Source organism: Gopherus evgoodei, unplaced genomic scaffold (assembly GCF_007399415.2).
Source record: "Gopherus evgoodei ecotype Sinaloan lineage unplaced genomic scaffold, rGopEvg1_v1.p scaffold_40_arrow_ctg1, whole genome shotgun sequence".
NCBI classification, from domain to species: Eukaryota; Metazoa; Chordata; order Testudines; family Testudinidae; genus Gopherus; species Gopherus evgoodei.
Window position 1 is genome coordinate 746228 of NW_022060061.1, and position 15622 is coordinate 761849.

At 63.0% G+C, this 15622-nt stretch overlaps 1 protein-coding gene across 1 annotated transcript in view; it reads left to right on the forward strand.

The window, feature by feature from the left end:
• The first annotated feature begins 4972 nt into the window (after positions 1-4972).
• SLC44A2 (solute carrier family 44 member 2) overlaps positions 4973-15622 on the forward strand; it is a 38636-nt gene continuing 27986 nt past the window's right edge. The window contains exon 1 of the mRNA XM_030546049.1: positions 4973-5086. Coding sequence (XP_030401909.1) covers positions 5044-5086 — 43 coding nt within the window. The 5' untranslated portion in view covers positions 4973-5043. The remainder of the gene's footprint in view (positions 5087-15622) is intronic.

Sequence of the window (15622 nt, forward strand, 5' to 3'; positions counted from 1 at the left end):
GGCTGTCAGCATGTGGGGGTGCCTGGGGGGAGGGAGCTGGGGGCATTGTGAAAAGATGGGGGGATAGAAGGGGCAGGAGACGAGCTGGCGCTGAGGGGAGAGAGGCAGTGGCCTGGGCCAGGAGAATTTCCTTGCTCTGCCGTGGGCCCTGGCCTAGCAAGAATTCCCCAGCCACCCATGCGGGCGGGCACATTCCAGCCCCGGCCCGGGCACAGGACAATGGGGGGCTGTGCTGGGCAGGCCAGTCCCAGCTGGTATCCAGCCTCCTCTGCGCCGGGCTATGTGGCTAGGCGCTGACGCGTGGCTCCAGGCGTCAAAGGCGGCTTTGTGGAGCTGGATGCAGAGGGACGTGGGAGCCTGGCACGAGCCGAGGAATGCAGGCGGGCGGCAGCTGGAGCCGTGGGAGCTCATGCCTCAGACTCCATTTCCTGCAGAAGATTCTCGCAGGAGCATCTAGAATCCCTGAGCAGCGTCGGGGTCCCCCTGGTGCCGGGCACTGCCCAGACCCTGACTGAGATCCTGGCCCCCTGGTGCCAGGCACTGCCCAGACCCCGGCTGAGATCAGGGTTCCATCGTGCCAAGCGCTGCCCAGACCCCAACTGAGATCCAGGCCCACCAGTGCCGGGCGCTGCCCAGACCCCTGCCGAGATCCAGGCCCCGTCGCACCGGGCGCTGCCCAGACCCTGACTGAGATCCAGGCCCCCTGGTGCCGGGCGCTGCCCAGACCCCTGCCGAGATCAGGGCCCTGTCGTGCCGGGCGCTGCTCAGACCCTGGCTGAGGTCCAGGCCCACCAGTGCCAAGCTCTGCCCAGACCCCAACTGAGATCCAGGCCCACCAGTGCCGGGCGCTGCCCAGACCCCTGCCGAGATCCAGGCCCCGTCGCACTGGGCGCTGCCCAGACCCTGGCTGAGGTCCAGGCCCACCAGTGCCAAGCGCTGCCCAGACCCCGACCGGGATCCAGGCCCACCAGTGCCAAGCGCTGCCCAGACCCCGACCAGGATCCAGGCCCACCAGTGCCGGGCACTGTGTGGATGCAGCACGAGAGCGATTCCCTAAAGACCCAAAGCCTGGGCAGGGAAGTAGAGGCCCAGAGGGATGTGACTTGCCCAAGGTCACCAGCAGGGCAGTGGCAGAGCCAGGAACAGAACCCAGGTGTCCTGAGTCTCAGCCCAGTGCCCCACACACTAGCCCATGCTGTCTCTGTGGTATGATGAACGTAGGCGGCTCCGATACCTCCTCTCCCCGGCCCAGCAGCGGCACTGGACTCTCTGGGCCTTTCCCCTGCTCCAGCTCTCAGCCCGTTTCCTAGTGTGGCAGGTGCCCACCTCCCAGAAACCATTCCCGGCTTGGCACCCCCTTGCCAGCAACCTCAGCAGAGAGGAGACCTGCTCCCTCCGGCTGGAGGAGGCTGCATCACAAGGGGGGGATGTGGGTACTGGGCACAGCCCCTCCCTGAAGAATGCCCACTCTCCCTCCCAGGAGGGGCCCGCTCTGCCCCCCGGGAGCTGGAAGGCAGCTGAACCCAGAGGCTGTAGGGACGATTCCATCGCAAAACCCAAACCCGTGTGGGCGTCTGGCTCAGCTGCTGCTCTGGGGCGGAACTCAGAGCTCTGAGCATCTCCTCCGCTGGCACCAGCCTCAGGGAGAGTCACCCCAGCATTGGGGCCCCCCCAAGGTCCACTGCAGCTGAGCTGCCCGGGGGGCTAATGGGGTGCCCGGCTCCAGACAGCAGAGCCCGAGCTGCCAGGGCCTGGCTCCCCCATGAGCAGGGGACTCGCCCTTTTCCAAGGGACCCAAAGCCCTTGGCTGGGACAGGCCCAGTCCCTGCACTGTCCCCATGTGTCCCTCGTGACGTGTTTCCCGAGCAAGCGAGGCAACAGGGGGCACTGGTGCCCCCATTCCGGGACCCAGGGAGCCTGTTCCCATGGGCCTGTCCCCGGGATCTCTTTAGGGGTGTCCCAGGGGAAGCCCAGGAGGTGCAAAGACCAGCCTGTTTGGGAAGCAAGCCCTGGGGCTTGGCAGCACAGAGCTGAGAAGGGATGAGGAGGAAGGATGGGCTGGCGGCCGAGGTGCTGGGTAGGACCCAGGAGATCTAGGGTCAGTTCCTGGCTCTGCCCCAGACTCTCCTGTGGGGCCTTGGGCCCAGGGCCGCCCAGAGGATTCCGGGGGCCTGAGGCCATCGGCGGCAGGCGGCTCCGGTGGACCTCCTGGAGGCATGCCTGCGAGGGTCTGCTGGTCCCGTGGCTCTGGTGAAGCATCCACAGCCATGCCTGCAGGAGGTCCACCGGAGCCGTGGGACCGGCAAGCAGCAGGGGGCCCCCCACGCAGCGAAATGTCTAGAGCCAGCCCTGTTCGGCGGCAGGGGGCCCTTCCGTTCTGGGACCCGCCGCCGAAGTGCCCCGAAGACCCGCGGCGGGGGCCTCCCGCCGGCGAATTACTGCCAAAGCGGGACCCGCCGCCGAAGTGCAGCCCGCTCTTCGGCGGTAATTCGGCAGCGGGGGGCCCCCGCCGCGGGTCTTCGGGGCACTTCGGCGGCGGGTCCCTGAATGGAAGGGCCCCCCCGCTGCCGAATTACCGCCGAAGACTGGGTTGCACTTCAGCGGCAGGTCCCGCTTTGGTGGTAATGCGATGGCGGGGGGTCCTTCCCCCCGGAGCGGAAGGACCCCCCCACCGGCAAAGACTGGGTGCGGAAGAAGCTCCGGGGCCGGGCCCCACAAGAGTTTTCTGGGGCCCCAGAGGGAGTGAAGGACCCCGCTCCAGGGGCCCTGAAAAACTCTCGTGGGGGCCCCTGCGGAGCCCGGGGCCTGGGGCAAATTGCCCCTCTTGCCCCCCCCCCCCGGGCGGCCCTGCTTGGGCCTGTTCCTGCATTTCTCTCCGTTCCCCCTCTGTCAAATGAGAGTGACTTGCTGTTCTCCCCCTGGGTCTGTCTGGTCTTTTTAGGTTGGAAATATGGACCGATTGTCTGCACAGCGCCCAGCATGACAAGGTCCTGATCTCGGTCGGGGTCTGGGCAGCTCCTGGTACAACGGGGCCCTGATCTCGGTTGGGGCCTGGGCAGCATCTGGCATGACGGGGCCCTGATCTCAGCCGGGGTCTGGGCAGTGCCCGGCCCGACGGGGCCCTGATCTCAGCTGGGGTCTGGGCAGCGCCTAGTGGGATGGGGCCCTGGTCTTGGGGTCTGGGCAGCGACGGGGCCCTGATCTTGGTTGGGGCCTGGGCAGCGCTCGGCGCGACGGGGCCCAGATCTCAGCTGGGGCTCTCAGCACTGCTGTAATACATATATAATAATAAGGGGCAGCTCAGGAAGAAAACTGAAGCAGGCAATCGCTCTGTGCCAGGCAGTGTGAGTACACGCTGGTGCCAAGCCCTGGGCTCTTTGCCCAGGGACAGAGCCCTCCATGCTCAGCATGCCTCTGTAATTGCACGGTGTATATTTTGGTGGGTACAAGCCCAGTCTGTCGGGGGACGACCCATGGCGCAGCAGGGCCCACGCCCAGGGTAATTGGAGGTGGGCAGCGAACGAGGCAGTTCCAGGCCACTGCCTGCCTTTCACAAGCGCTCTGGGATCTGAGGGAGGCAGCAGGACTGCGGCTTGGTGGGGCTGTGGCTGTGAGTTCTTGTCAGAACAGCCCAGGATCACAGGCCAAGGAGGAAATGTGGTCGGCTGGCTCCTTCTCTGGCTCCTTCTCAGGCACTGACATCAATGTGTGCAGCCCACGGGCTCTATAGAGCCATAGGGGCTACGCGCTGCTGAGACCCAAGGAGGAGCAGGGTGGGATCTAATGCAAGGGGTAGGTCCTGGGGGGGTCTCAGTGCCTGGTCCACTGCCCCCTCCCCTTCTGCTGAGCTGATGCCGGGGGTGAAATTAAAAATGAGTTTTCATTTAAAAAAAATTCAGTTTGGACTGGTTTGTTCTGACAGGCTGCATGGACGATGGACTGATGGCCCCATCCAACATAGCTGGGATACCAGGCTATACGGGCCCCTAATAATCTATAGGGCACGACAGGACATGGGATACTGGACTATATGGACCAGCAACAGTCTATATACACCTCTACCCTGATATAATGCTGTTCTCAGGAGCCAAAAAATCTTAACCATGTTACAGGTGAAACCGCATTATATTGAACTTGCTTTGATCCACCGCAGTGCACGGCTCTGCCCCCCAGAGCACTGCTTTACTGCGTTATATCCAAATTCGTGTTATATCAGAGTAGAGGTATAGTATGGCAGGCCAATGGACTATGTGGACCAGCAACAGGCTATATAGTATGGCAGGATATTGGACTGTATGGACCTGTAAGTCAGATCCACTAGGGAAGAGCTGTGGATACTGAGGTCTGAGGCCTGGCCCCCTACTCTGCTGCCTAACAAGCTGGCCAGATCTATTCTTCTGTTCCAAACTGGTTAGGTTCTTGTCCGGTGCTCATCACCGTGGTATCATCTGCAGCGCAGCAGGGGGTGGGCCAGTGGGCCAGCGGACCGGTAATGGCTCGATCCTGCAGGGCAGAGAGGAGGGTGCTGGACTTTATGGCCTGATGGCCCGACCTGGCATGGCATGGCAGACAATAGCAACCAATGAGCTGATCTAGGGTGGAAGATGAGATATGTGGAGCAAAGTTCTGATCTGCAATGGCAGGAGGTGCCATATTGGGCTATATGGACCGATGCCCCTCGGGGCTAGCACAGGAGGGAGCTATCTGACTATATGGACTGATGGTCCAGTCCCAGGCAGCAGCAGATGGAATATTGGACCATATGGACTGATGGCAGGATGGGGCCGCTATGGGGCTATATGGCCCTGCCCCAGGGGACCCCACCCCTGCTCCTCCCCGGGCAGGCGCGTCTCGTAGCAGGGCCGGGGCGCGTGGCCCCACTGAGGACCCAGGCGAACGGGGAGCCGAGCTCTGGGGGTGTGGCCTCAGACCCCGCCCCCCGGCGCCCCTCCCCGGCGGGCCCCGGGCTGTGCCGGACGAGCGGCTGCGGCGGAGCAACGCGGGGTGCCTGGGACGCAGCTGCCTGCCGGGGCCAAGCCAGCGATGGAGAAGGGGCCGGGCCGGAAGGACCCGGATGGGGCTTACGGTAAGGGGGGGCTCTGTGGGGCTGTGCCCAGGATCGGGGCCCTCACCCGCCCGAGGGGAGCTGGATGGGGCTTCCCCCATCTGCTGGGCTCAGCCCGGTGGGGGGTGAGCTGGGATCCCCAGTCGTGCCCCGCCACCCCAGTGTATTTCTCCTTAGTATCCTGTAACGCCCGCGGGCTCAGCTCGCATTCCCCCCCGGCGCCCCTGAGCTCCCCCGGTCAGTGGGGGACGGTCAGGCTGGGGGCTGTAAGTGGGGGTCAGCCGGAGGCTGTGGGGGGAACCGGGCCCGTTAGCTGGTCCGCTGTGGCTGATGGTGTGTGACGGGGGGACGGGCCCTGTGGGGCTGGGTTCAGCGCGGCTGCTTTGAAAGCAAAGATCCCAGCTGGGTGCAAAGGCAGGAAACCCTCAGTCCGGCCCTGGGCGGGGCAGTGCAGCCGAACCGAGAACTGCGTCCAGGAGACCCCGTCCCAGATCCTGGTCCGTCGTGCCGGGCGCTGCCCAGACCCCAACCCAGATCCTGGTCCGTCGTGCCGGGCGCTGCCCAGATCCTGGTCCCATCGTGCCAGGCGCTGCCCAGACCCCGACCCAGATCCTGGTCCGTTCTGCCGGGCGCTGCCCAGATCCTTGTCCCGTCGTGCCGGGCGCTGCCCAGACCCCGACCCAGATCCTGGTCCATTGTGCCGGGCGCTGCCCAGATCCTGGTCCCATCGTGCCAGGCGCTGCCCAGACCCCGACCCAGATCCTGGTCCGTTGTGCCGGGCGCTGCCCAGATCCTTGTCCCGTCGTGCCGGGCGCTGCCCAGACCCCGACCCAGATCCTGGTCCGTCGTGCCGGGCGCTGCCCAGATCCTTGTCCCGTCGCGCCGGGCGCTGCCCAGACCCCAACCCATATCCTGGTCCGTTGTGCCAGGCGCTGCCCAGATCCTTGCTCCGTCGTGCCAGGCGCTGCCCAGACCCCGACCCAGATCCTGGTCCGTCGTGCTGGGCGCTGCCCAGATCCTGGTCCATCGTGCCAGGCGCTTCCCAGATCCTGATCCCATCGTGCCGGGCGCTGCCCAGACCCCGACCCAGATCCTGGTCCGTCGTGCCGGGCGCTGCCCAGACCCCGACCCAGATTCCGGCCCCAGCGCCAGGGGTGGCTCCAGGCCCCAGCACACCAAGCGCATGCTAGGGGCGGCATGCTGCGGGGGGTGCTCTGCCAGTCGCCGGGAGGGCAGCAGGCAGGGCTCTGGTGGAGCTCCCACAGGCGTGCCAGCGGAGGCTTTGGTGAAGCCGCGGGACCAGCGACCGGCAGAGCACCCCCCGCAGCATGCCGCTGTGCTTGGGGTGGGGAAATGTCTAGAACTGTCCCTGCCCGTTGTGCCAGGCGCTGCCCAGACCCCGACCGAGATCAGGGCCCCGTCGCGCTGGGCGCTGCCCAGACCCCGACCGAGATCAGGGCCCCGTCGCGCTGGGCGCTGCCCAGACCCCGACCGAGATCAGGGCCCCGTCGCGCTGGGCGCTGCCCAGACCCCGACCGAGATCAGGGCCCCGCCGTGCTGGGTGCTGTGCAGACCCCGACCGAGATCAGGGCCCCACCGTGCCGGGCGCTGCCCAGACCCCGACTGAGATCAGGGCCCCGTCGGGCCGAGCGCTGCCCAGACCCCTTGAGTTACAGCTCTCAGCTGCTGTCCCTTCGCGGGGAGCCGGCTCTACCCGCCCAGAGCAGCACACGCATACGCAGGCTGATGTGAAGATGGGGGCTGGGATCACCGGATATGTGATGTTACAGACCATTCGTTCCCCCCCGTCCCGCCATTCTGTCTCCTCCCCCCGAGCTGTCAATCGTGTCCAGTTCCTGGGGTGATGTTCCCAGGGGCTGTTTATCAGAACCAGCCCTGGGCTTGGCTGCCTTCCGGTTTCCATGGCGCAGGGCCCCGTGTTTCTAATCAGCAGCACGACTTGCGTTGTTTCCTTCCTCCCGGACTGATGGGGCAGGGGAAAGAAGTGGGGGGGGGGGGCCTGGAGCAAACCCTGGTGTGGCAGCCCTGTGAGAAATGCAACGGGCCAGGCGGGTGCCCACACTTGCTCTCCTGCACAAGCAGCACTGACAGCTGCGGGGTTGGGGGGAGAGCAGGGTCTGGGGCTTGTCCCACCCCAGCCAGGGAGCAGAGTCGGGGACTGCTCCTAGCAGGTTCCAGAAGCAGCGGATTGTCCCCCCTCCAGCTCCTATGCATAGGGGCAGCCAGGGGGCTCTGCTCCGCATGCTACCTCTGCCCCAAGTGTTGCCCTCACAGCTCCCATTGGCTGGGAATCGCGGCCAATGGGAGCTGCAGGGGTGGTGCCTGCAGATGGGGCAGCACGCAGAGCCTCCTGGCTGTGCCTCCGTGTAGGAGCTGGAGAGGAGCCATGCCGCTGCTTCCAGGAGCTGCCTGAGGTAAGCGCCACCTGGAGCCTGAAGCCCTGAGCCAACCTCACTCCCACCCCCTGGTTGCCCCTCCCTGTGCCCCAACCCCATTCCCCATCTCTGATCCCCCTCTTACCCTCTGAGCCCCTTGGTCTCAGGCTGGAGCCCCCTCCTGCACCCCAAAACCCCCAGCCCCACCTCAGAGCCTGCACCCCCAGCCGGAGCCCTCACTCCCCCTCCCTGCACCCCACCTCTCCTGCCCCAGCCCGGAGCCCCCTCCCGCACCCTGAACTCCTCATTTCTGGCTCCACCCTGGAGCCCGACCCCTGGCCAGAGCCCTCGTGCCCTCCTGCACCCCAGCCCAATTGCATGAGCATTCATGGCCCGCCTACAATTTCTATTCCCAGATGTGGCCCTTGGGCCAAAAGTGCCCCTCCAGCCCCTGATCTGGAGTGTCGCCCCTTTCACTGCACAGCACTGTGCAGCCGGAGGAGCAGTCTGGTTATTCCTTGGGGGCGCTCATTAACGATATTGCTGGGGCTACCAAAGCTTGGTCCTGAGTGGAGCCCCTGGGCCAGGTGCTGCCCAGACCTCGGCCGAGATCAGGGCCCCATTGTGCCGGGTGCTGTACAAATCTAGACTGGGAAATAGACCCTGCCCCAAAAAGCTCACTCGCTAAGCAGCCCCCTCCCCAGTGCCCAGATGAAAGGGGACAAAGTGTGATTTATGGGGCAAGTTTGAACTGAGGAGGTGGTTTCTACCCCCATTCCCCCCCATGGGACAGAACAGGGCTGGGGGGGGCTCTCACCTTCCTGGTTTATAACAAGCTCTTTCCTCTGTCCTGGCCCCACCCTGGTGATGCAGCAGGTCTGGCAGCCAGAGACCAGAGCGGTTGGGATGTTGGTTTCGGCCCATGGTTCTGGCTGGTGTCTGGGGAGGGTTGTTCTCTCCTGGAGGAAGGGCTGTGGCTGGAGCCAGACTGAGTGCATGCGAGGAGGTTTCTTGGCTCAGTCGGCTGGTGTGACCGGCCGCAGGGCTGGGCTGCGTTCTTCCCTGGAGCCAGCTCTGCATACGCCGCCCTGCAGACAAGGCCCAGGTTGCGTTTTCCCTCCCTGGAGCTCATGGGGGTCAGCTCAGCCGGGCAGAGGCCGCCGGCGCATTGTCTCCATGCGGGGTTTATGCTGCGCTGGCTAATTCCGGCCCAGACACCTCGTTCTGGAGCATATGGACCGGTGGCCCCGGAGGTGAGAGCTGATGTGCCTGGCCCAGCGGGGGCCTGATCCTGGCAGCGGATGGCTCCGCAATCCACACCTGCCGCAGCCCCTCTTCTCTGCAGATTCCTGCGCTCTCGGTAGGGGCTGCTGCTGCACCCATCACCATGGTATCGGGCCCCTTCCAGCTGGGCACTGAGCAGCGTGACCAACATGTCACATGGGGCTCGCTCCCTCGTATTCTCTCCCTCGGTGAGCGTACAGGATCCTCAGCCTTATCGTCCCCCCAGCCTGGGGGCCAGGGCAGGGCAGTCACCCTCCAGCCGGGGAGAAATACCCTGCTTTAGGCCAAAGGGCTAGGCCCTCGCCTGGCAGCGCTAGGTTGGCTGGGAAAGGGCAGCCCGGAGGGGCAGAGGTATTTGCAGGGGATGTGTCTCTCTCTGTAGGGGCTCCCAAGGGGGAGCGTGCCCTGCCCCCATCCACGGGGAGCAGCGTGACTGGAGTCAGGGCTTGCAGCCAGTTCAGTGCAGAATTGGTAGCCCCAGGGGCTGCGTTTGCCACAGGGCCGGCCTGGGAGGGGCCAGTCTGGGGCACTTGTCTGTTGGGCCTGGGACGGAGCCCCCAGGCACATTCCATCCCCAGGCCGGTGACAAGCTACTCGCTGCCAATGGCAGTTCGCTCTGCTGGCTGCCCAGAGGGGCTGGGTTCTGGGCTGCAGATGAGGGGTTGGAGGTGCCCTCCCCGTTCCCACCCCCACCAGCTGGCAGCGTTTCAGAGCTGGCATGCTGGGAGGAGGGGTGGAAGTAGGGGGGAACCGAGGCAGGGAGGTGGCTGCCTTCCAGTCATTCAGGACAGGGTGGGTCGCAGCGCAACTCACTCCCCAGGGACACGCCTGGGGAGAGAGCCCACAAAGCCACGTGTCTCTTGCTTTTGATACATGTGGCTTTTCACTCCCAACCCTGCTGTGCATCAACGGGGAAGCCCAGCCCCTGCCTGTGGTCACCTACCCAAGTCTGAGCTCCGAACGGGAGAGGGACCATGCAAAGGATAGAGAGCAATCTGAACGCAAGGCCACCCCTGAACCCAACTCCACTGTAAGGCCAGCATGCCTGCTGCGGGGATTTGCAAAGGGGCCTGCTAACCAAATGCACAGGAACAGCTCTTCCTAGGAGAAAATGCAGCTGCTTCTGGGGTGGAGCGGGTGCTGTTTAGCAGTGCACAGCCACAGCTTAGGGTGTGTGTGTGAGGAGTTCTGTGCCCAGTGGGATCTAGGGAGGAAGAATGTCCCAGAGAAAGACAGACCTGCTCCCTGTTTGACCCTGCACCCAAAGCTGTTGTGGGAGGGGGTGGGGGATGTTTCCATCTGTCAGGTGCTGTTCAGTCTCCTGGAGGTTCAGAAGCTGCCTAGGGCCCCGGTCCCCGGGTTCAGACCCTTATGGCCCAGAGGCTGCAGACCTTGGCCCGGCTGGAGGAGAAGGAGCCTCCCCTCTGAGTGGGCTCCTGCCCCAGCAGCTGACTCAGGGAGAGGGAATCTGAGCAAGGCAGGAGATGCCTCAGCCAGACGATGAGAGGGAGTTTTGAGGGGTGGAGAACCAGGCTCTGAGATGCCTGCCAGGTCACATGCCAGTCAGCACCCAGCCTACAGGGAGAGCTGCAGATCCTGGCCATGCTGGGGCCCGTCAGGGCAGCAGAGGCCAGGGCCCGGAGAGCAAACAGCTGGTGGTTTGGTGCTGCAAACAGGTACTGGGCTGCGAGGCTGGAAACGCCAGAGGTGCCAGGACCACGTGAGGATTCGGAAAGAGGCAAGCGCTGCCCACGGGCCCCCATGGAGCCTCCAGCGTCAGAGGGGCCCTGGCCCGGGCCTGGCCCAGTCACTTGTTACAGGCCAGGCCTCTAGCTCGTCTGACTGCGCTAGCAGGCATGACATCCTGTTACAAGCCGCACAGGTCACGTGCTCCCGCAGGGGGATTTCCTCACCTCAGGGCTGGATGTTGGTAGCAGAGGGCAGGTGCCAGACTGGCAGCTCTGGAAACTGGCATCCGCTGGGTAAGGCCAGAGCGGGACCTGTGGCAGGGTGACCCCACACCTGGGGGGATGGAATGGTTTGTATAGTGGGGGTGCTGAGAGCCGGTGAACCAAACTCTAAATCCTGTAGGTGATGGAAACCACTTCAAACCAGGGGCTCCTGCCACACCCTGGCACCCTTACTTGTAGCACCTGTGCCCATGCCCTGTACCCACTGCCGCTGGGCATCCCTTGCCCTAGGGTCTCGAGGTCTCTGTTCTCGCCACAGGTGCAGCCCAGGCCATGGCAGGATGGGCCCCAGGTAGTAAATCAGAGATTGCGTCCAGAGGCTGGAATTGGGGAACCCGTCCTTCCCATGTCCTGGGGCACAACGAGGGGGTGGCTGGCCGGGCGGGGGTGGGGGGCATCTGACGCAGGCTGGTCACAAGAGCAGGGTTGCATCAGCAGGAAGATTCCCCCAGACCAGGAGACCGGCCCTGCGGAAACAGGCCACAAGCTGGTCAGTTCCCGCAGGAGGAAACCAGGGCCCGGCTGAGGGAGGAGTTGAGAACCTGTCAGGGCCTCAGCCTGGGGTGGGGCTGCTCTGCCCGCTGGTGACCAGGGGGAGGAGGCGGCTGCAAGGATGGAGCGAAGGGCATTGGGAGAGTTCAGCTGGGAGCCAGGACTAGACTTTGGTGAGGCTGCAGGTTGGGACTGAGGGGCTGGGGAGACAGGCCTGGAGTAGCAGGGGGCTGCGGGTCGGGAGTGAGGGGCCCTGGCAGAGCTGGGGGGGGCAGGGCTGGGATAGTGAGGGCTACCGGCAGAGCTGGTGGGGGGTAGGGCTGGGATAGTGAGGGCTGTGGGTCAAGGGTGAGGGGCCCCGGCAGAGCTGGGGGTAGGGCTGGGATAGTGAGGGCTGTGGGTCAGGGTTGAGGGACATCGGCAGAGCTGGGGGGGTGGGCAGGACTGGGATAGTGAGGGCTGTGGGTCGGGAGTGAGGGGCACTGGCAGAGCTAGCGGGGGTAGGGCTGGGATAGTGAGGGCTGTGGGTCAGGAGTGAAGGGCACCGGCAGAGCTGGGGGTAGGGCTGGGATAGTGAGAGCTGCAGGTCGGGAGTGAGGGGCACCGGCAGAGCTGGGGGTAGGGCTGGGATAGTGAGGGCTGTGGGTCAGGGTTGAGGGGCACCGGCAGAGCTAGTGGGGGTAGGGCTGGGATAATAAGGGCTGTGGGTCAGGGTTGAGGGGCACCGGCAGAGCTGGGGGGGTAGGGCTGGGATAGTGAGGGCTGTGGGTCGGGAGTGAGGGGCACTGGCAGAGCTGGGGGGGGTAGGGCTGGGATAGTGAGGGCTGTGGGTCGGGAGTGAGGGGCACTGGCAGAGCTGGGGGGGTAGGGCTGGGATAGTGGGGGCTGTGGGTCGGGGTTGAGGGGCACCGGCAGAGCTGGGGGGGGTAGGACTGGGATAGTGAGGGCTGTGGGTCGGGAGTGAGGGGCACTGGCAGAGCTAGCGGGGGTAGGGCTGGGATAGTGAGGGCTGTGGGTCAGGAGTGAGGGGCACCGGCAGAGCTGGGGGGGTAGGGCTGGGATAGTGGGGGCTGTGGGTCGGGGTTGAGGGGCACTGGCAGAGCTAGCGGGGGTAGGGCTGGGATAGTGAGGGCTGTGGGTCAGGGTTGAGGGGCACCGGCAGAGCTGGGGGGGGGTAGGGCTGGGATAGTGAGGGCTGTGGGTCAGGAGTGAGGGGCACTGGCAGAGCTAGCGGGGGTAGGGCTGGGATAGTGGGGGCTGTGGGTCGGGGTTGAGGGGCATAGATCCTCCACTCTCCCAGGCAGCAAACTCTTTCTCAATTAAAAGATAAAACCAAATTAACCCCCCTGTTACAACAGAACACAAACCCAGGTCTCTTTAATCTGATAAAAGGCTTTAAACTGAAATTGTCTCTTCCGTCCCTTCCCCACTGTGGGGTCAGCGAGGTGGGTCTAGCAGCCGCTGGGAGGTGGGGGTGGTGGACAGGCTAAACCCAAGTCGCCATTGTGCAGCGAGCCCACGGCTGCCCAGGGATCTCCGGCTACGCCCCACTTCCTCGCTCTTGCGCCCCTCGGAGCCGATGGGGCAGGAGCGGCTGAACAGCTGAGCACGAGGTCTCCCTCGGAGCGGTTCCACTTTTGGGCTGTGAGGAATATGCTGGTTTCCCGCCGTGGAGAGGGGCCTCGGGGGTTCCTCGGGCTCAGCGAACTTGCGGCTTCCTGGCACTTTCTCTGGAACAGCCTCTCTATCGAGCGCCCCTTTGATCCTGGCTGAACGGCAGATAAAAGCCGGCGGCATCCATCTCTTTTAATTAGCGCCACTTCATTTCCTGTTGATTGGGTTGTCTTTGCCAGGACACTGCTCGCCACCTCCACTGGGGCTGGTGCCCTGGGCAGCCCCTTGCGAGATGGGGGGGTCTCCGAACTGTCACTGTGCATGGCCGGAGGCAGAGGGCAGCTGGCTCGGGAGATGACACTTTCTACCTTCTCCTTGTTCTCGTCCCCGTCCTCAGGCCCAGCAGCTCATGGCATCCGAAAGCTGTGAGGCTGCATCTGGGGCGCCGGGACGGGGGCTGCCTCGGGGCTCAGAGCCTGCAGCTTGAGGACAGAGAGGAGGCTATGAGATTGCGCCCACCTAGCTGGTGGGGCGAGGAGAAAGCCGCCTGTGGAAGCCTCTCCTGAGGGGGATTGAAACAAACCTGCAGAATCCACGTTGGGGAAGGAAAATGGCCAGAGGGGCCTGGGAAGGCCACGTGATGGTGATGGGAAAGTCAGAGAGTGACAAAAGGAACCCAAATAGCTCCGGGTGTGTGAATAACCGAGCCAGCCCCCCACCCCCTGGTGAGCTGCCCATGCCAGGGGCTGGGGTATCTCAGCAGCTTTGCTAGCCCTAGCTATGGGAGCTGCTTCTCTGGCCCAGCCCTGGGCTACTACTCATGGTGTACAGCTGGGACCTGAGGCACAGAGAGACTAAGTGACTTGACCAAGACCACACGGGGAGTCAGTGGCAGAGCGGGGAATTGAGCACAAATCGGAGGCTGAACCCTTGGATTGTCCTTCCTCCCCCCACTGTCTGGATCTCCCAGTCCCACCCCTCCAGGCTTCCCCCTTTGCTCCCTCTGCCCCCAGCACTGCAGCTCAGGGACCGGCTAGGAGCATTCGCCCTCTGGGCTGTGGTTAACCGGCCTCTCTCATGCATTCACACCCACTTGTTTCTTGTTCCACTCTCCCCACCCTCCCTGCAGCAGCCTGAGTGGCAGAATGACTCATGGCCCAGCAGGCTCTGCCCTGTCTAGGGAGTGGGCCTGGCCTCTCTCCTCTCCCCAGCATGGCTGAGGCTTTCCCCAGCCCTCCTTTGTGCTGAGGGGCAGCCTGGCACTGGGCGGGGGGCGGTGGTTCCCTCAGTCCAAGGCAGCAGCTCCAGGAGAGATGCTCAGATTCTCCCACTCCTCCAATCCCGGCTTTTGTTTCGGAGCCGTAAATCGTGGCCTACCAGTCTGCCCCATGACATCACCGCCAGCCAATGGGAGTGCAGAGCTGCTGCCAGGGCAGGGGCTCATGGACGACTGGCAGAGGGCACGCAGGGCAGCGAGAAACGTGCTACTCCCACGGTGCATCGTTACGTCAGGCCCCAGGTCTGAGCCCAGCAGCAAACGATGCAGCTGCAGGGAGGTGGATTCTGCGCTGGCTTAGGGGGGTTGCACAGGATGTACCTTCAACCTTTGGCCCAGTCACTATCCAAAGGAAGTTCTGTCTAGTGCTTAGAGCAGTGGGGGCTGGGAGCCAGGACTCCTGGGTTCTGTTCCCAGCTCTGGGAGGGCAGTGAGGTCTCATGGTTAGAGTGGGGGAGGGGCAGGGAGTCAGGGCTTCTGGTTTCTATTCCTGATTCTGAGTCAATGTATCTAGTGGGGATTTATTTACAAGCTAAATATAGCGAAGAGGGTACACCACAGCAATGAACTGTCGGCTCAGGGGACAGAGTAGGCATGAGACACTCAGTGATTTCAACAGCAGCCTGAGATCGGAACGTGCGCCCTGACGCAACGTGAATTTGATGGGTCTCAGCCATGAACAGAACTGGTACCAGCTGGCTTCTTGCTCTTGATCCCAGCAGAGGTGCCGAGGATGCTGAGATGGAGCTGAGGCCCTGGCAGGAGGTGGTGGGAGGCAGAACCCGCTGTAGGGTTCTCTCCCCACTCCGAATTCTGGGGTACAGATGTAGGGACCCGCATGAAAGCCCCCCTAAGCTTATATTCCACCAGCTTAGGTTAAAAACTTCCCCAAGGCACAAATTTCTTACCCTGGGATGGTATTGCTGCCACCACCAAGTGAGTTAGACAAAGATTCAGGAAAAGGACCACTTGGAGTTCCTGTTTCCCCAAAATATCCCCCCAGGCCCCTTCACCCCCTTTCCTGGGGAGCCTTGAGAATAATATACCAACCAAATAGGTAACCAAGCTGAGCACAGACCAGGCCCTTGGATTTTTAGGACACTAAAAACCTATCAGGTTCTTAAAAACACAACTTTATAATAAAGAAAAAAGTAAAAGAAGCACCTCTGTAAAATCTGGATGGAAGGCAATTTTACAGGGTAATAAGATTTAAAACACAGAGGAGTCTCCTCTAGGCAAAACTTTAAAGTTACAAAAAAACAGGACTAAACCTCCCTCTTAGCCTAGGGAAAATCCACAAGCTAAAACAAAAGATACGCTAAGGCATTTCCTTGCTGTTACTTAAAATTTCTGTAATATTAGATGTATCATTTCAGTAGGAGCTGGATTACTTGCTTGGTCTCTCTCTTTGTTTGAGGGTATGTCTACATCTACAATTTTGCAGCGCTGGTTGTTATAGCTGTATTAGTACAGCTGTATAGGGCCAGCGCTGCAGAGTGGCCACACTTACAGCAACCAGCGCTGC